Source organism: Montipora capricornis, chromosome 6, assembly GCF_036669925.1.
Source record: "Montipora capricornis isolate CH-2021 chromosome 6, ASM3666992v2, whole genome shotgun sequence".
Classification (NCBI taxonomy): Eukaryota; Metazoa; Cnidaria; class Anthozoa; order Scleractinia; family Acroporidae; genus Montipora; species Montipora capricornis.
This window is the reverse complement of record NC_090888.1, coordinates 17,593,414-17,613,413: the sequence shown is the minus strand read 5'-3', so window position 1 is coordinate 17,613,413 and position 20,000 is coordinate 17,593,414. Positions and strand designations below refer to the sequence as shown.

The 20,000-nt window shown below is 40.3% G+C and overlaps 1 protein-coding gene across 2 annotated transcripts in view; it reads left to right on the top strand.

Annotated features, from left to right (window-relative positions):
- Positions 1 to 12,452, top strand: part of LOC138051658 (uncharacterized) — a 29,820-nt gene extending 17,368 nt beyond the window's left edge. For both annotated transcript variants that reach the window (XM_068897911.1, XM_068897910.1), the window contains 5 exons: positions 4,350 to 4,699; positions 6,747 to 7,534; positions 8,381 to 8,630; positions 10,758 to 11,504; positions 12,314 to 12,452. In XM_068897911.1, coding sequence (XP_068754012.1) covers positions 4,350 to 4,699; positions 6,747 to 7,534; positions 8,381 to 8,630; positions 10,758 to 11,504; positions 12,314 to 12,406 — 2,228 coding nt within the window. In that variant the 3' untranslated portion in view covers positions 12,407 to 12,452. The remainder of the gene's footprint in view (positions 1 to 4,349; positions 4,700 to 6,746; positions 7,535 to 8,380; positions 8,631 to 10,757; positions 11,505 to 12,313) is intronic.
- Positions 12,453 to 20,000: the final 7,548 nt, after the last annotated feature.

The window sequence follows — 20,000 nt, the reverse complement described above, 5'->3', positions numbered from 1 at the left end:
GAATCTTTCCGCCCGCCATGATTGTTTCAGTATTAATTAAACTATTCGATAAAGTGGATAGATGCTTTTTCTTTGAGAAAGGCAAGCTTTAAAGGTAAGGAGAATTTTCTACGTTATTTCTAGATCTTGCTTCGTACTTGTGTGTTCCACTGTGAACATTATTATTTTCTATACAACGAATACTTCATTAGAAGCATTTTGCATACAACGAATACGTACTCCAATATTTCTTGGAAACCAGTTTGTTCGCCATTTTGACGTAGAAAGAAAATAAGAAAATAGCTTTGAACGGCCAAACAAGATAAAAAATGAAATCAAGTTTAAAAAAAACGAATTAGCTATCGCCGTCACGGGGACTTCGCAGCCGTCCCCCATCCAAGTACTAACCTCATTCGGAGGAGCTTAACTTCAGCTGACACTTGGACTAGCATCAACGATTGTGATCTTTATGTTAAATTCGCACATAGATCTTGTCGAACTTTATAACACTTGAAAGAAAAAAAACGCACTAACAAAAACCAGGTGTTATGCCGTCATTTTGTCACAGATGTATCCTTTGTTTCGTGAGTTGTCAGTAAACACGCAAGGTATAACTTGATCACAGGCGGCCGCTAAAATCGATGTCACTTCCGATTTTGCGATTTTAATTGTATGACCAAAAGTACGATAGAAAAATTGAACTGTGATGGAACGTAACAAAAATCTCCCGAAATGTTTTTCGCTGATGGCAAATTGTTTTATTCTCGATCGACACTTCCTAAAAGTTCCTTCTGCTCTCCTTAAAAACTACATATTAATATTTATTTACTTTTTCGTCAATATTTGTTTTGCATAAAGCAGGCTAGCAAAATCTGTACCTTGCTTTGTTCGCATTTTTGAGCGTTAAAATAGAATTTTTGGGCGTATGTTCCTGACAGCAAAAGTCGCATATTTTAACGTCCCCCATCCAGATACTAACCCCGCTGGAAAGCGAAAAAATTTTTAGTAAAATTGGTCTTGGAAAGGTGTCAGAAGCTCAGAGTACACGCTTAAGCTTGTGGTAAAAAAGAAGTTGTAAATGATCAACATATCGGCTTTGAAGCCAAATGTTTCTCGATTTCCTGTTATTTTCTTCAATCGTTCTGGGCTTAGTATTTTACTGAACCACATGTCTTCTTAGAGGATATATAGCAAAGATGTCTACCATGGCACCGTAATGATTTACGATACCAAACAATGTCGTGTACTATTAGAGCTACATATTGTGCAAGGACTTGAATCTCCTGGAAAAAAACAAAACGCCGCTCAGTTGACAGTTATGGAAAAAAACACTGTCAAGTTACTGCACTACCACACGCAATGCGTTCTTACTTTAAAAAATATCCCGTATCTCCTCAATTCTACCCCCCCCGCCTCTCCCCCACCTCCAGACTAAAAATCCCGTATCCCCACAATTTTTTTACCTAATTATCCCGTATCCTGATCGCTTCTCGGGCTTTTGGCTAAGATTAGTTTCTTGGCCAAGGACTACGGTCAAGTACTATTGTACAACGTACGGTACTTTTTCAGTGCCGTAAGGGGCAGGCACAGAACAGTTTCGGCTGTTTGTCTGTTCTCTCGAAAACGATGACAAGGGTTTTTTGGGTTTTTTGTTTAGCTCGAGTGCAGAATCAGGACGAACTGTTGTAGTTTCTGATAACTATTTACTACTTGTAGCTTTTGTTGAATTTTGAATCGATGATAGAGAGAGTTTTGGCGATCTCAATCCGAACTGGACTACTGGATTTAAGGATTTTTCTTAACGAGATTTCAAGTTATTGTGGAACGTTTGGTACCAAGTTACTGAAATCAAGATTATGGAATTGTAAAATTAGAACTTTGGACTGGACTATACAACACGCAATTACGGAATTTTTGAGCATTGAGAGAAATAGAGCACAGATTTTGTCTTCTTGTCTTCGCCACGGCAAATTTATACCGTTTGCAAGGAACTAAACCAGGATTACAGAACCAGACGTCGATTACAGGGCCCGGTTGTTCGAAAGCCAATTACCTTAATCCAGGATTAGTGTAAACTTTTGTTTCATGTTTTCAACTTTTTGGTCACAGTTTCCTTTGCTTATTTTTGTTTTTCAAGATTGACTACTTCTAATGTAAAGTTTTTCTGAATATCAGCCTTGAACAGCATTTGGGAGTAGAGGATAAAACTCGTTTTAAAACCCAGTTTCTGAACAACTGGCCCAGGATGATAAGTTGTTGAACTGTGATTTGTAATAAGTTTTTCGGATGATTTAAGGCTGATCCTGTAATTTTTGGATGAAAGGAGTTAACGAAGCAAGTAAAACTGTAGGATTTGAATTAAGTCTCCTTCCAAAAAATAAATAAATAAAAGATCCCGTATCCTGATAACCTGCTAATAGGGCTTCGTTGTTTGCATTTGCAAATTTAGTAACATTAGTAATGAGTTTTTACAACAAAAAACTTTAAGTTATATTACAGATGTATCTTTCTAGTAATCTTTCGCCATTTTCCGAAGTCTACCTGTACTTGAAGTTCACTGTAACTGGACAATTTGTGTTAACTGTTTGCGCATTCCACGGATACGCCCTTGTAGGCGTCTTGTTATATGGCAAAGCCAGTCTTGGGCAAATCCCATCGCTCTGATTGGTTCTTTCTCGGTCGGGATTTTGCAGTACGGACCATTTCCGTGGAAACGGTCCAAGCCGTGTATTTTTTTGTTAAAGAGCAAAGCCGGCAAATTCATAATTTGCAACCAAAACAGCGAAAAAAAACTGTGAATATTGTCATTCTTCACAGTGAAACTACCAGAAGAAGCTAAAAAGATTGAAAAGCTAAAAAGCTAAAAGGTAAAAAGCTAAAAGGATTGATTGCACCGGAAGTGCATTTTACTATCAGAAACAGAGTGCCATATAATAAACAAGTTACTAACCGAGCTTGCTTGGGCCGTACTGGGGAATATTGGCCCTCGGTCGTGGCAGTACGGACCTCGCTCGCTTCGCTCGGTCCGTACTGCCACGACCTCGGGCCAATTCCTCAGTATGGCCCTCGCGCTCGGTTAGTAAGCCGTTAATAATTTCAGTCTTATTAACAACAGAAACGTTTGTTTACAGTAAAATTGAAACCTCTTTATATACACTGCAGACTAAAACGCATTGGTGTGTCCTGGACTAAAAGCGCAGAGTCAAGCTTTCTTCCCCTGAGTCAGGGAAAAATTCGATTTCGTCTACGTCGGCTGATTCACCCATGCGGTAGTTCTGTACGGCATCGATGTTTATTTCACTGTCCCTGTTACCAGAAATGGGCAGTGCAATACCACATTATTTTCACAATTACACAGACGACTGAATTCCTTCTCATTTTTTGAATATTTTGATATTCCGAACTACTTATTTTGTTATTTTTTTTATAGTTTTCTCTGTATCTAGCACCCGAGTGGAAATAAAGTTACCAACCTGCCTATCATTGCTTTTGTTTTTTATCAGGATATTGCTGTATTTATTACTTAGGTATCACTATTACATACTCTCTGTTTATAGAAAACATAAATAAAGTGTTGTTGTTTTTTTTACTATGATGTTTAGTTTTCATTTCGGAAAAAAAAGAGCTCGGGCTGCAATTGTGATCTTGTTTTATGGTTTAGTTCCCCAGAACTAACGACTCCTCGAAAGTAACGACCCCCCGAAAGTAACGAGGCCCAAAGGCTCCTAATTCCGAAAGTAACGAAGGTGTTTACTATCGGGACTTTACGATATCGTTGGAAAAGTTAGAAGAGTTAAACAAACTTCACAAAATTTGCAATCGGTTACTGTAGATTGCTAATTATGCAATATACTGTCAATAATAAGTCGAAAAAAGTTTGTAATTAAAGATTCCCAGTACAGACTGTCAGTAGTCAAGGTTATTACTTCTGGCTAGTGATATTAAATTCCACTCCTGGTGTGAAAGGATAATTCTTAGGTAGTTAATAATATATTTTAACTTAAATTCTTACTACAGTACCTCTAGTTTGTACGTAAAATACTTTTAATCTAATTAATGTAATTTTTGTCGCTGTTTCTTTTGTTCATATTTTAGTTTAGGGTCAGTTAGTTCCATAAACTTAGCTATTTTGGCATCACAAGCTGCAAACAAAATTTTAAATTTTATTATTATTTTTGTTGTGTTACAAGGTATGTAACTGATTTATAAGTCACCTTAATTAACACTTTTGCAAATAACATTTTGTGTGAACTAAAAAGTTGACTTCACTTTGGATGGCAAGTTTTAATCGAGGGTTTGAAACTGAGTATGCCCAAGTCATTATCGATGAATACACATTTCTTCAGTTTTTTTTTTTTTTTTTTTTGCAGGTTCATCTGTTCCACCGGAAATTTTAGCCCGGGGTTCAAAGGCTGTGTATGCTTATCAGAAGGCCCTGCAGACTGGGAAAGTCAAAGTTTATCGTGGGCGCATCATAATTCTTGGACAGCCCCGTGCAGGCAAAACAAGCCTGAAGAAATCTCTGCTCAGTTTGCCTTTTGACCCTTGCCAAGAGAGTACTGTTGGAGTCGAAGCATGTGAAGTTGAAGTGGATCAAGTCATGAACTGGACTCAGAGTGAGCGAAAGAAGCCCGAGGAATCCGAGTTTAAGGATAAAATAGCAAGACTAATGGCTAAAGATTTGATCCAAACTGGAGCAGACAAGAAAAATGTGGTCCAGGTACGATATAATTACCAAATCGAGTGAGACATTGGGTACGTTTATTGCACACAAGATTGCGTGCTGGTGATGGTATTTAAAAAAATAAAAATAATAATCTAATAATAATGATAATGATAATGATAAAGATAAAGATAATGATAATGATAATGATAATGATAATGATAATGATAATGATAATGATAATGATAATGATAATAATAATAATAATAATTGCGGTCGACATTAGGAAAACGCGATTTTTAATCTTGGGTATCCTTTGCATAGGGAGAGCATAGCAAGTTTTTTTGACCTCTATGGGGGCTATTTACTCTGCATTGTTTCCTCAGAAACGATTCGTAGTTCTTTTGACCACAACTTACCTTATATCAAACGGATCGCACTTATTCATATTCTAGCTAAGGGCAAAGTACTTTCAGGAAGTACAATCCTTAAACTTCGGTCCTGTGGGATTGTTTCTTCACTACCCTTCTCCTTTGTTTTTAAAGCGACTTTCGAACGCACTTCATTAATCCGAGATTACTACTACTACTACTACTACTGCTGCTGCTGCTGCTGCTGCTGCTGCTACTACTATTACTACTACTAATAATAATGCTTTGGTATCCTCAGGGAGGAGCGCCCCTGCCTTGCCGACTGGGTAGACGTGTGAGTACCCTGCGAGCAGGCTGTCATTGGCTCTGTGGAATGAGTGGCGAATTCACTTGAAACGGAGAAACGAGCAAAGCGCGCCCGTGAGTGCCCGGCACAAAAAAATGAGAGCAAGGATAGCGTTGTTTCCTGAATACAGGACTTTCGTCCAGGAACACAGCATTCTGATTGGTGAAAAAATGACTGGTCCTGTTGTTATGATACAAGCCAGCATCGACGTGCAATTTTCAGTCATGTTTGATGATGTTTTGCGAGTTGTCAAATTTGACACCTTTGGAGTGGCCGGATTCGAAAAACAATACCTGAACCATCCTTGCAGGTTCTGGTTTTTTTGCTCTCCGTTTCGTCTCAGGCCCCTTCCGGGTTCGCTCCGCTCTCCCGCTTGTATCTCGCGGCTTTGCCACTTATTCCTGCATGAAGCGCTAATGAGAGCCTGCTAGCAGGCCAACGGGTGAGTGAAAGCCTCTGCTTGCCTTAATTTGCCTCAGTGGCAAGTAATTTGCCCAAAGGTGTTGGCAAATGTTCCCTGTCAGCCCGAGGACTAGAAGCAATCCTTCTGACTGTTCTGATGTCCTTTAACTTAATTGGTTGAGAGAGTCCAGAACACCTAATATCTACCAGGAATTGTCTAGTCTAAGAACAAACAGATCACATCCTCGAATTCCAGCTATTGGACTGGCGCCAAGCTTACTTGAATTGGTTGGCTTTGCGGGACAGACCCTTATAGTTTAGTTTTATAGAAGGCGTGATGTTTATTGAGGAAGTCTCATGAGTTGTAGGTGTAAGACACCGGCCCTTGACCATGCCCAACGAAGGGAATTGTGCATGTGAGGCTGCGGTAAGAATGGCATAATCTGTTAACTTTGCGTTTATTCGCTTTGTGCCCTCGTGAGTTAATTTCCTCTACAATAATACTAAACGCCAGTGGCTTGATGGGTACATTCACTATCAGTGCCACGGCATTAGAGGAAGGCATTTAAATTCTCTTCATTGTAGCCAATTTGGGAGGTACATGTGGCACATTGGTTACAGGACTGGAATTGTATGTGCATGCTCTAGATTCAAACTGGTAATCGAATGCAGCTTGATATATTTGAATCTTTTGATGCCGGGTCCTATTCCCTATAGGATATTTTTGCAATTAATCGCGATATACCGTATTACACGGTTTGAGCAATCGGTGCACTTTGTTTCTTTACTGCGCTTGTTCTTGAGGCATGGTACATTACATATACCAAGAGGGTAGGAACAGATACTGCAGGTCTTACTAGTTGCAAACTTAAGGTTCTTAATGACTTTTTTTACTGCAAGGGGAATTAGTTTTCAAGGTGAGGACAGTTAGTTTGCATGTCTGACCAGCAGCCTCTTTCACAAAAAGCACCACTTTTCTTTCCAGAAGAGCAGCCTTGTAAAAGAGGTTAAAGACCAAGAAAACCTTGAGTCGTCATCAAATGAGGCTGAATCATCGTCTTATATGGGCCAGAAGAGCGAGATTGCAGAGGAGGTGGAAAACTCCAAGGCTAAAGGGCCAGTAGAGAAAAGCAACAAACTAACGTTAAATATCTATACTGCGACTCCACCAAATGATGTCATTGCCCAAACTGTGCGTTACCTGCAAAGTCGCCAATTGGAAGATGACATCAAAACAAAAGAAAAGATTTTAACTCTGTGGGATTTTGCTGGCCAACAGGTTTACTATGCTGCACATTCCGTGTTTCTATCTCAGCGAGCAGTTTACGTCTTGGTGTATAATCTCAATGAAAACTTGTTGGCGGAAGCAAAGCCCCGTTGCCGACAGGGAATGAATGAGATTTTGTTGGACAATTTTAACAATGAAAGCAATTTAGATAACTTGTTGTCATGGCTGGTTTCGGTGCACTGTATTCGATCCGGTGCTATTGATGTTCACAAAAACCTTGAGAATGAAAAAAAGAAGTTGCCGTATCTCCGACCTCCAGTGATTATCGTAGGAACACATGCCGATCTGCCTTTTGAAGACGTGAGGACCATGGAAAAGCGCATCAAGAAGATAATATCAGGGCAGGAGTACGGGGGTCATGTCATAGCGCCATTCTTTGCTGTCAACAACACGACTAAGAACGACCAAGGCGTCCAAGGGTTGCAGCAGAAAATTATGGAAGTGTTAGAAAATGAGCCATACATGGGTGAAGAGGTGCCGCTTAGGTACGGTGGCCGTCGATATTTACATTTTTTCCTAAATTTTGTTATCTCGGAATAGGGACTAAAAAGCTCTATTGGCATTAAAAACTCTCTCTCTCTTTTTTCTTCAGATTTTGAAAGTGTTCATATCATTCGCCTAGACAGATTTAAGGTTGAGTGTAATTTCCAGTCAGAGATTTGACCATGTCGCCATTTTTTGTTTTTGTTTTTTTGTTTTACTTTGCAACCACCACTTCTCGCGTCCAGAACTGACTGCTTAGCTTAAAAGAGCTACAATCTTGGACAGAATAAAATGGAACAGAAATGCCCTCTTCCCCCTTAATCAAGGATGAAGCCACGTGAAGGGCAAAACGCGCCATTTTCCCATCATTGATTTTGGGGGGAGGGGTGGTCTCAATGTTCCATTTAATCTGTCGAAGATTGTAGGTCAAGAGGAAAGGACGTCAGTGGACCTTAAGTTGTGGAGTGCGCTTAGTGTAGTGGTTGTTGCTCCCGGATTGCATCTCAGCGCTCCGGGTTCGAATCCCAGCTCGTGCGCTCTGACGTTCACTCAGTTTTCCATCCATTCGTGATGGGTAAAATGATTATCAGTATTACTGGGGACTAGTTGTGTGTGCGACGGGATTGAAATGGTGCCTACCCCTGCCGTAAGTTACGATAGAAGCTAAAGAAAAAGGAGCCTTTAGGTTGCCTTCGACTTCTTCGGCCTCATGTCTTTTCGTTCCCCCAACTGACAAGCATGAGGACTATTGGAGACAAAGCGGACCATTATTGGCAGTGCAAAACGAAAAACACCTTTCAATAATTTAAGTTCCCTTCATCATTCTTGCGTCTCATTGTTATTCTCAGGTGGTTCCTATTTGAAAAAGTTGTGGAAGATCGTGTGGCCCAGACGATATACCACATGGACCTTGATCAGCTTCTCCCTGTCATTAAACATGTTTGTCATATCGATGACGAGTACGAAACAGCATTGATGCTTAATTTCTATCATGACCTTGGTGTAATTGTGAAGCATGGGCGGACTGTAGTGTTGCAGGCTCAGTGGTTGATCGACTTGTTCAAGCAGTTAATCACTGTTCCGCGTTTTGATGAAGCTGTAAGTGAAGTTTGTTATTTACGCATTTCTAATCTATGCCCAAGAGAAGCAAAATAATCAACCAAAGTTTTTTTTGGTTATGCGCGTGCAGTTTCTGTTTTTCTTTAAGGACTGACAAGTGCCGTGCTTAGTGAGCAAAACGTCAATAGACCACTAAGGAAGGGAGGAGGGGAGGGCGTGTCGTGTAACTGCCTAACTGACAAGGGAAATTGCAATCAGGCTATGAGTTGTTAAGAAAATGCAGTAAAATATCCAAATTGCAGTTTTTCTTTCCACAGTTTCCCGTGGTTGTCGAAGAGTAATGGATTTCAATCATTCCCCTGGCGTCACTTTTGTTTATCCCAGTGAGTGACGCAAACGTCACGGGTAATTTACGTCAACAACAACAACGTCGCGATAACGGATAACGTCACGGCGGACAGACGTGACGGATAATTTAACGATCTCGTTATTCAGTAAATAGTGTTTCAGCAGCATTTTGTTCTTTTGTAATTTTGGTCTGTTCATCCAGAAGCTATGGGGAGGCGCGGTGGCCTCATGGTTTGTGTGCTCGACTCCGGATCGAGTGGTCCGGGTTCGGGTCCTGGCTGGGGACATCGTGTTGTGTTCTTGGGCAAGACACTTTATTCGCACGGTGCCTCACTCCACCCAGGTGTATAAATGGGTACCGGCAAAATGCTGGGGGTAAGTCTGCGATGGACTAGCATCCCATCCAGGTGGGAGTAGAAATACTCCTAGTCGCTTCATGCTACAGTAACCGGAGATAAGCGCCGGCCTGATGGGCCTTCTAGGCTCGTAGCGGACTTTTTATCCAGAAGCTATATCACGTTACGTCATCATTTGAAATCTTTAATTACTTCATAACATGCAGATTCATTAGATCTCCAAGTAAACCTGACGAAGGCTGCTATTGGCCAGCCGAAATTGGGAAGAGTTACGTTAAAACTTTTGTTTGGAAAAAAAGGAAAGGAACTTTATTTAAGTCTTTAGTAGATTTAGCGCTGGAGCACTAATTGGGGACACTGTAAAGTGAAATTAACAGTTAACACAACAAGTCAAATGTTAGTTTTTGAGGAGAGGGGGAACCGGAGTATCCGGAGAAAACCTCTCGGTGCAGAGTAGAGAACCAACAAACTCAACCCGCCTAGTCGAGGAATCGAACCTGGGCCACATTGGTAGGAGGCGAGTGCTCTCACCACTGCGCCATCCCTGCACCCCGAAGAAGGTTGAGCAAAACTTAAATTTGTAAAATAAGCATTTGAAATTTAATTAATTTTTGTTGAAAACAAATAAGAATTGTTACGCACAATGTTTTTCGGGTCGTAGGACAAATGACGATACCGGATATCGAGTGGAACAAAAAAACCAAACTTTCTCTCCGGTCACCCACATCGTAGCACAGTTGTTCACAGTTAAAACTATTGTTAGCGGCATTGAGTCCAATCAAAACAAGTACGTACACAAATGCTTTACAAGTCTCTAAAATGTTTTTTTAACACATTTAATCCTTTTTGTTAACAATACCGGGAGAATTATAAAATTACGTAATTAGCCCTATGGGATGTGTTACCGAGTCATGTAATAACCGGATATGGCATTGCTTGCAACGAAAACTCAAAAACTCGTTTTTGGTCACCCACCCGCACGGTGTTACACTGTGAAATGTTTCGTGCAACTTGTCGCGCCACAATATCGCCAAAACATTGCGAGACAAGTTTGCACGAAACATTTCACAGTGTAACAGCACCTTTAGTCTGTCACGTAGTCGTCTGTGGTTTGGTCATCGCTATTGCCTCTGAATGAGGAGTTACCGAGTTCGAATCCTCCTTGGGCTGCGTCTACGAGGGTAAAAAAGTCACGCATGCGCAGCCAAATCGTCTTTCCTTGAATCGCAACGTAACCGTAATATCCGGTAAAATCTGATTAGCTCACATTTATAGACTAACATGACACAAGATAACATCACTCTTTACAGGTGGGCGGGAGACGACTCGTCAAGAAACTGTAGCAGGCGTACCTTTTCGCGCCTTCTCTAAAGAAAAGTACTCCTGATCGCAGGTTACTTGTCTCAGAGACGCAAACTTGTGCATGTTCTTTGTCTTTTTATGACGTTTCTCTCATACTTAGGTTCCTAAGTACCGGAAGTATTGGAAAGAACTCCAAGATACTGGCATTCTAAAGACAGCTCTTGTCGATCATGTCTTTTCCGATTTTATTGAGAAAGGCCTACGAAAACAGGATATCCTTGGAATGATGGAGCTCTATGGATTAATCGCCAAATTTTCCTCAGGAATGTCGATTTCAGAAAACGAAGAAGAGCAAATCTACTTTGTACCATCTCAGTTAACATCATCACCATCAGAGCTTTGCGAGATCAAGCCGTCTGAACGCGACCCATGTCCACTCTTTGTGCATTTTCTCGATGGTTTTGTACCGCATGGGCTCTTCCCACAGTTTGTGTCAAAATGCATCAGTTGGTGCTCCGAAAATGGGTTCAAGGAAACTCCTAAACTGTATAATAGTGGGGCCAGCTTCTTACTTGGAAAGCACATTATATTCGCTCTTATTTGCAGAAAGCGTTTCATCAAGGTCGTTTTACAGAGCCTTCCGTGTTCAAATAAAATGGCCATCAAAGTTCGCACTTTCATCGAGGAAACCTTAAAAGGCTTCTCACAAGAACTTTCTTGGCTAAGTAATCTGCAGTATCAGTTAAGTGTGGCATGTACGCATTGCCTGCAAAGTGACCAAGACGATTCCCTTGTTCTTCTCCAAGTACTACCTTGTGGAGAGGTGGCCAGTTGCCGGAAGAATTTTTCACATTCAGCGGTTACAGTTCCAGGACTGGAGAAGTGGTTTGAACTTCAACATTCTCAGGTAAATGCAGTCTCTCAAATTCACTGAAGTGTAATTTTAAAATGTTGATCAATAATTGGGACCAGTTTTTCCAATCAACCAACCAATAATCAATCAATCAATCAATCAATCATTCCATCGTTTATTTACGTATCATGTAACGTCTTGCGCGCTTGCTAAAGAAATATGTGCAGAGTTGTCAGCGGTATGAATTTAAAAACAACTTTCGTAGCTGGTTAAGTTGTTCGAATTTAAATCTGTTGCACATTCTCTTTTTATAAAACTCGGTTATTTTCTTTTAAGTGGAAACAGACTTCAAACGAGATTTGAGGACAAATAACGAAGAATGATCATTTTCTGCGCATAACCTGTGCATTTTTTTTACAACACTTTTAATATCGGTGACACGATATCTGTTATTTAACAATTAGACCCGTAACCGCAAGGGCTATAGCCCTTGAGGCGAAGCCGAATGGGCTATTGACGGGTGGCCCTTGAGGGCGAAAGGTCTAATTGTTTTAGTATCACCCACCTTAGACGGACAGAAAAGGCAATAATAAAGTTAGCAAATGCAAGTTGAAGAAATATTTATTTGGGAATAAAACGAAAGAAAGCGTCATGCTTTTCGCTACTCGAGGACTATTACTAAATAGTCCTCTACTAGTGTAGCCAATTAAAATGCAGGATTTGCATTAGTCCACTAGTTGGGTGATACTAATAATATTTATCCTCCTTATCAAGGATAAAATGAAAGGATTTATTAGTTTACCGGCAACAAATCTGATGTCATTGTCGTGCCCTGAAAGATAGAGATTTCTTTTTAATTGCAGAACGAGAAGCGGGAAATGGACATGTCTTCGGAGGCAGTAGGTACGCCAAGCTTAAGTCCATTTTTGGTCATTGCCCCTTGCATTGTAAGGTAGCGGAAACGTTCCTCAGTTCGTTGAGGTGGGGTAATTTCAAAATCAGTGCCAAGTGACCCTAAACGTTTTATGGATTTGTCGAATTTGTGAATGTTGTACGGTGAAAGGCATAAATTTAGGAGGCAGCGCGCCTAGTGATTATGGCGCTTGTCTTGAAATCTGGAAATCCCGGATTCAAGACCTGCTGTGGCCACCAGTTGAATTTGATCCTGGTAATCTCTAGTTCATCTTCTCGGCTGCACTTCAAGTTGTAGTTGTTGTGTTGTCTGTCATTTGCTCGGAGATATTAGCCTCTAGGCTATATTCTGAAATGCGAACTGAAATAAAGTTTGCATGATTGCATGCATGGTAGGAGGGTCTAAAATAGGACTTTCTTATCCCGCTTCCCGCCACTAATTTTTCTTTAATCCCGCCATCCTTCCTGCTGGGTTAAGTCTGGCAAAGTTAGCCACTTTTGGGTAAATTCGTTTGGATCGGAAAACAGCACATGAATCCCAGCGAAGAACCTTCGGTACACTTAAATGAAAGGGAAGCATTGGGTCCGCAGAAAGACTGGTGAAATGTGGGGCATATTTTGAAACGTCTGTACTTAAGAATATTCAACACTTGTTTTCACTGCCATCCTTTCCTAAGATATTCCAATCATGTACTGAAGTGAATAAATATTTTCCAACTTCATGTGGAGGAAACAAAAACACAGTAACATTGAAACATACTACATGTCTTGCAGATGCAGTCTCTTTTGAATTGTAATAAACTATCAACTGTTCAACCAGGGTGAGCACTGCATAGGCACACCCAGGAACGACTGGCGCCTTTCCAATTTCCAATTCGTCAAGAAGTAGGGTTTTACCCTATTTTGCCTTAATTGAAAGACGACAAAATGAATTTCTAGTCGGACCGAGTCAAAAAATCAAACCTTTATTAAACGTCACTGGGCGGCCAAACCTAGATGTTACTCAGCGGTTGTGACCGAGTCTGCCTTGACAGTATTTGAAGTGGGAATGATCTTGTCACTCCCGGTGACCTCTTTCTGATAGAGATAGTGCGGCAGTGAACCAGCCCGAGCCATTGTTCCTTATTGCCTTACGCCTCTGTGTCGTACATAGGCGCCATACGTTTTAACCCAATCTCGCATCATTGCAATTTTTTCGAGAGAAGCCTTGCCTACAGGAGGTTGTTTCATTGGAGGTATGCCGAACAGGCTAGGCCAAGCGTCTGTTCAGGTAGCGGATACCGTGATCCGCGAATCGTATAGTAATGTACTACAGACCAATGGTTACTCGTTTTAACTGTGTGCGTGTATCAGTGGGTTGAAAAAAATGAGCATTTTGACGTAATTCCGTCACAGTTCCCTGCAACTCCATCGCCATCAAATATTTCATTTTTTCCTTTAAGTTGTTGCAAAGTGGGTCTACTCTTTAACACTGTTGATTGTTGAGAACTCAACAGTAGAAAAAAATCACTTGTGTAAATGAAAGTCTCCCATCCCATTTCCCGTACATAATAATCAAGAATGCCCGCATCCCGCCATAAAAAATCCTGAACTTCCCGCTTTCCGCCAGAGAAAAAAGGCTTATCCCTTAACCTGCATCCCGCCAACCCTTTGTTAGGCCCTCTGATAGCAATGGATGAAGATGTTGCTTAAAAAACTTATTGAAGAAGAGTTGACAATGGCTTTTTAAAGGACGTTTCGGTTGCTACTGTAACCTTCAGCTAAAAATGTAAAATTTAATGTAACTAGGTCCTAGTCTGGTACAAATGGTCATAAATGTAAAGGTAAAAATAAATTAAAATATGTACAATGAATGTGGTAATGAAAGCTTTAGCAGTGAAATGCTGTGAAATTGAGGCAGGAACTGTATGAATAGCGTGGCAAGATTCTACAAATTCTTTTAGATTTTTACAAGCTGTGGGAACGATACCTAAATCTTAATAATTTTTGGAATACTTTCATCAACTCATTTATTGCGCATATTTTAAATTAATCATTTTGCTATTACACTTACACCACACTAGAACACCATTACATTTACATTTTTAGCTGAAGAAGGTTACTGTAGTAGTAAAGTAGTAGTAGTTTTTTTTTTGCTTTTCAAAGCCAGTGTCAACTCTTCTTAAGTAATTTTCAATCAATGCCTGACTACAACCCAAACATTTTTAAGATGTTGCTTGCTCGGTTCTACCAGTCGGGGTGACTGTGAATGAAATCAGTTATGTAGCAGCTTTTGCAACCTGGTATTTTTTGGTATTGAAAGCAGCTTCTATTGTTTTTAATTCTAAGTCATTGTTTCAATTGTTTAATTTATTTGTTTTTCGGCTTGGGTATCGAACCAATCACATTATTCGTTACGAGAGCTGCTACATGAGTCAATTAAATCAGATCAAATATTGTTTTTTAATGCCGAAATATCCGGGGCAAACCTCTCGGATTGGAGTAGACAAGGAACAAACTCAAACCATATATGACGCTGACTCTAAGAATCGCACTGACGTAGACAAATGTTCTTGCCGATGAGCTAACCCTGCTCGCCATTGAACCTACTGTCATTACTTTTACCCCTCAGATTTGGCGTACGTTTTCCATGTAAGTCTGGTACTCCTTCAGACGATGATCTTTTTAACATTGCCGAAAACCTTGGTGGTCAATGGAAGTGGTTTGGTCGACGTCTCCATGGTCCCAGAGCGTGTATTGGAGCAAATTGAAGATGACTACACTGGACTCTCTGAAAATGCTTCCGTGAGTATAGGTGTTTAGGAGAGGACGCCAAAATCAATTCATCAAAATTTAAAATGTACTTGCGTAGTGACCAGAGCCATTGTTTTAGTCAAATAGCCTAATAGACATTTTGGCAGATACGGCGGTCATTTAGATTTCTATTCTTTGAATAGCTATTATGAGATGCCCCCTGAGCACCCCATTATGTCTTTCGACACAATAGAAATCAAAATGGCCGCCGTATCTGCAAAAAGATCCATTGTTCCTGGGGGTCTTGTTGTCCCTTAATTGCCTTCATTGCCTTCCCAGATCAGATCATGCAGAATTCAGATCAGATAAGGTCAGATAATTTATTTAACTCAACTCAAACAACAAAAAAGTACAGAATAAAAAGTTGAGATTCACAAACAACAAAAACTATGAATAAAGGAAATTTGTTACAACTATCTAGATAATGAGTGAGTTGGGATCATCCAAGTAGCAGAATCTAATGAACCCACCAAAATAGAAAAAGAGAAAAACATACATACAAGGTAAACCCAGAGATAATTTCATTCTTCAGGATCAAAAATATTTCTTCGTACGCTAGGCTAGTAATTTTTTAGTTGTGAAGGAATTGAGCATAGAGTTCTTGAGGGTGTTACGAAATAGTGAAAGAGAATTTGATGTAGTAACAGATGAGGGCAAAGAATTCCAAAGACGAGAGCCAGTGAAGTTTGAGGAACGTAAACCATTTTGAGTAATGTTAACAGAAGTGACACAAAGATGGCCATCACAAGACTGGCGAGTGAAGTAGGAGTGAACAGAAGAGGAGAAAGTAAAATATTCATGAAAAGATGGAGGTAATAGATTTTTTGAACTTTGATAAACAAAAGAGAGTACCTGTAATTTGATGATATCGTTAATGTCAAGTAAGTTGAGAGATTTAAAGTGTACCTAAACTCAAATATTTCTCCTTACTAGTACAAATCTCCCCATCCAAAGCAAACATATGTCACCATTGTTACCCAGAATTTCGCTTTTCTGTGCCGTGCAAGCCACGTACCCACGACTGTGATGTGAGAGGCATGGGTCTATTCTCGATTTTACGTCACAAACTGTTTTGCATTCCTGTCTTCAAAGACATTTGCATTGCAAAACAGTTTGTGACGTAAAATCGAGAATAAACACATGACCCTCACATCACGGTCGTGGGTACAAATTACTGCTAAATTTCTTAACTTTGCACGTCTTGCACGACAGATGAAGCGCAATTTTGAGGTAAGAATGGTAAAACGTGGTTGATTTTGATGGGGAGATTAATATTGTAGACGAAAAATATTTGACTTTAGGTGCACTTTGAAGGGGCTAGGTCACGCAATTTAGGCAATTTCAGCACTGATCAAATGGTCATAGAATTAACTAAAATATCAACATAACTGTTCAAAACTGTAGAAGAACTCTAACAAAACACAGGGAAGCCAAGAAGGGACATGGATGGACAAAAACTGGAGAGGATTGAAACGGATTGAATTTGGGTAAATTTGAAAAACGTCGGCCACCTTTTTTCAAATTTATATCAGTCTTATCAAAATGTCATTTACAAAGCTGGAAAATCATTCTCAGTTGTTATGAGGCCGTGATTTTGCAAATGAAAGACTCTTGCTCTGCCAATTTGACGTTTACAGCTCATAATTAACAAAATTAAACAAAATTACCTAAAATAGCGTGACCGAGCCCCTTTAAAGAGGGGTGCAGAATGGGATCTTGGTTCGGGAGAAGATCACAGCAATTACCACGAAGGCCGGTCATGCATTTCTGAGCTCTCTAGTTTTGGCCTTTTTGTGTCTCTACTCCTGCGGTAATTTCTATCATTCTACCGCTTTTGTGTCCGGAACTACTCCTGGATACTGGTATGCTGGTCCTTCTGCTCAAACAAAGTATTTTCGGATCTCTACAAGGTGTTACTAGTTCGTGGTTATTTAATCTGCTCTGAATCCACCAAAATTTGCATCTTGGATCTGGCTTCTAATAGGATTGTCCTAGGATACATTAACACTGGTCAACTTAACTTTTGTGTGGTTAACAAAGTTGTTTTGAAACCGCTATTCAAGAGGAAATGGTTGAAAGGCCGCATTCCGTACTATGTAAACTCTGACGCTTCATTCAACTTTTTGGAGTTTCGTATTACGCTGAGCGGCGACGTCCATCCTTTACCAGGTCCAGATAAAGAGATGAGAAAAGCGATTTCAGTGTGTAACAGGAGACGGTTCAAGGAAAACAACATTGTCTCGCGCGGCCATATCAAGTCTAATTGCGTAACGCCGACCGTAACACGTAAGCACGAGGACACCAGTGCGTGTAAGTCATAATAAACAACTCAAAATGGCCCATCGTAACGCCGTCTCTTAAAACCGACAACACTTTCATGAGATAAGCAAAATGGCGCTAGAGAAGAAATATGATGTTCTTACAATCTCGGAGGCATGGTTTAACTTGACTATTACCAACATCAGTGTCGAGATTAAAGGTTACCCGATATTCAGGCTGGATCGCTTGGGGGAGTCCGGCGCTGGGCTTTGTGCTTAGGTCAGACGTGGCTTAAAGGGTAGGATCCTCAAGGACTTGACTGGCACTCGGCGGAATCAGTTCTACATCAACTCTGGTTACAAATCCAAACAAGAAAATGCCTTCAATCTTGTTGAGCATCGTTTACAGACCCCCGGACATAGGCCTTTCCTGTCTCGAGAATGAGCTCGTGCCAGCATATGTGAAGGCCTTATCCAGTAACAAGGACATCGTACTTGACGGTCGGGATGGCAAACCCTGGTGATCTGCTATTCAAAAACCCTAGGAGCGACGGCTCTTCAGTACGTTTCTGTGCTTCCATGAACGCCCACCAGTTGATAGACAAACCTACTAGGATTACTATGATGTCACGTAGGCCTCTTGGATGTCGTCATGGTGTCTAACAAGGACATAGTATGAGTCAAGGACCACAGTGTTTGTTCTGGACCTCACCATTAGCGACCACTACCTAGTGTTACGTTGTCCTCGATATGAAATTGCCTAATCCTAAACCTACCCATATCACAACCCGGAGTTTAAAAAAAACTATACCGATGACCAGTTCTATGGTGACATCGCAAAAGTACCATGGGAAGCTGTGGAACTAACGGACTCAGTGGATGGACAGATGTGAACGATTTTAACGACACTTTTCTAACATGCGTCGATAATCGTGCCCCAATAAAAAATCCCAAAACCCTGAAAGTAAAGCGCAAGTCAAATCTATCCATTACTCCTGAGATCAAGGAACGGATAAGGACAAGTAATAAGTAGTGTCAATAGAGGGCTAGTAAGAAGCAGAAGCATGAAGACTGGAAAAGCGTTTGCGGACTGTTAGACGGGAGATTAAACGGTCTATTCTGCAAGCAGAAAGAGACATACTTCACACAACAATTAATTACCAAAAAAGGAATTACTGGATCACTGTGGAAAAAACCTATACGTCGGATCTCACCAATACCTAAAACAAGGAAATACGATCATATATTATACCGGTCTTGAAAGCTCTTGGCTGGCTAAATATAGAGGAGCAAACTTCGGTTGCGGGACGTGACAATAAGGTATAAATGTATTAACAACTTAATGCCAGCATAGTAGTAGCTGTGTAAAAAGGGGAAAGCAATGCAAATGAGCACCCATTACAATCATGGTCTCCGCAACAGTGAAGATCTAAACCTGCCACAATGCCGGAGAGCGGCAATAGCCCAGCGCACGGTTTCTTTATAGGGCAGCAAAAAAGCGTGGAATCGTCTTAATAACAACACTAGAACTGCTCAAAGCATTAAGGTCAATTTTAAAAAGGTATGCTAAAACAGAAGAATGACGAAATAGGATACCGGCGTCTCTTATATATAACATACAATAAATATAGTATATCTACCATTTGTTAGTCATTATTAGTTGTAGTAATTTGAAGTCGTTAAGTTTTTTGTGTTTATCGTCAAGAAAATGTGATTTCATTTATAGGAGTTTATATCAGTGGTCTTAAGGCCAGTGCAAAAGCTCGCACCATTGTTGGGCCCAACATGTTGCCAGCGTTTGCACACCATGTTGTGGTGTTGTTGCGACTTGTTGGAAGGTGTTGGATGAAGTTTGACCAGATTTGTAAAAACGTCATCCCAAACAAATTCGCAATTAAGTCACGCAACACACACCACAACATGGTATATATCAGGGCAAACGCCTCGCAACATGTTGGGCCCAACAATGTTGCGTCTTGTTGGTCAACAATGTTGCGAAGCGTTTGGCACGGGCCTTTAGTCATAACTTTATACTCATATTAGTCATGGCAGTTTATACGCGAGAGAAAATAAGCCGCGGCGTACATAATCGATCTATCGTGTCGCTTTAGTGTTTATAACGCGGCGCGTTAACATCTGCATAGGATACACAAGCGCGTAACACAATAAGTTAAAATTCAACTATAAAAAACCATTACAATATACAAATAACTAAAAAATTAAATGAAAAAATATAAAATAAGAGAAATATATACATATATAAAGTTAAATAAAAATTACAAGTAATTGATAGGTTATAGGCAATAGGAAATAGAAATGTCTTCACTAAAGTCGGAATCGATTAAAATTGTCCTCTTCTCAAAATATATCTGCAAAGCGTTAAAAAGATGTGGGGCAGCAACAGCAAAGGGCCATAAACCCAACGTTTTCAAAGTTTTTTTACCATAAGGCTCTAGAAAACGTTCATTGTTACTGCGAAAAGAATAGAGGCTAGGGCAATTGCAATGTTACGAGGCTTTGAATATAATCAGGAGCAAGGAACCATGAATGGCTTTAAATAGATGAGTGTTAAGATCTTAAAGGTCAT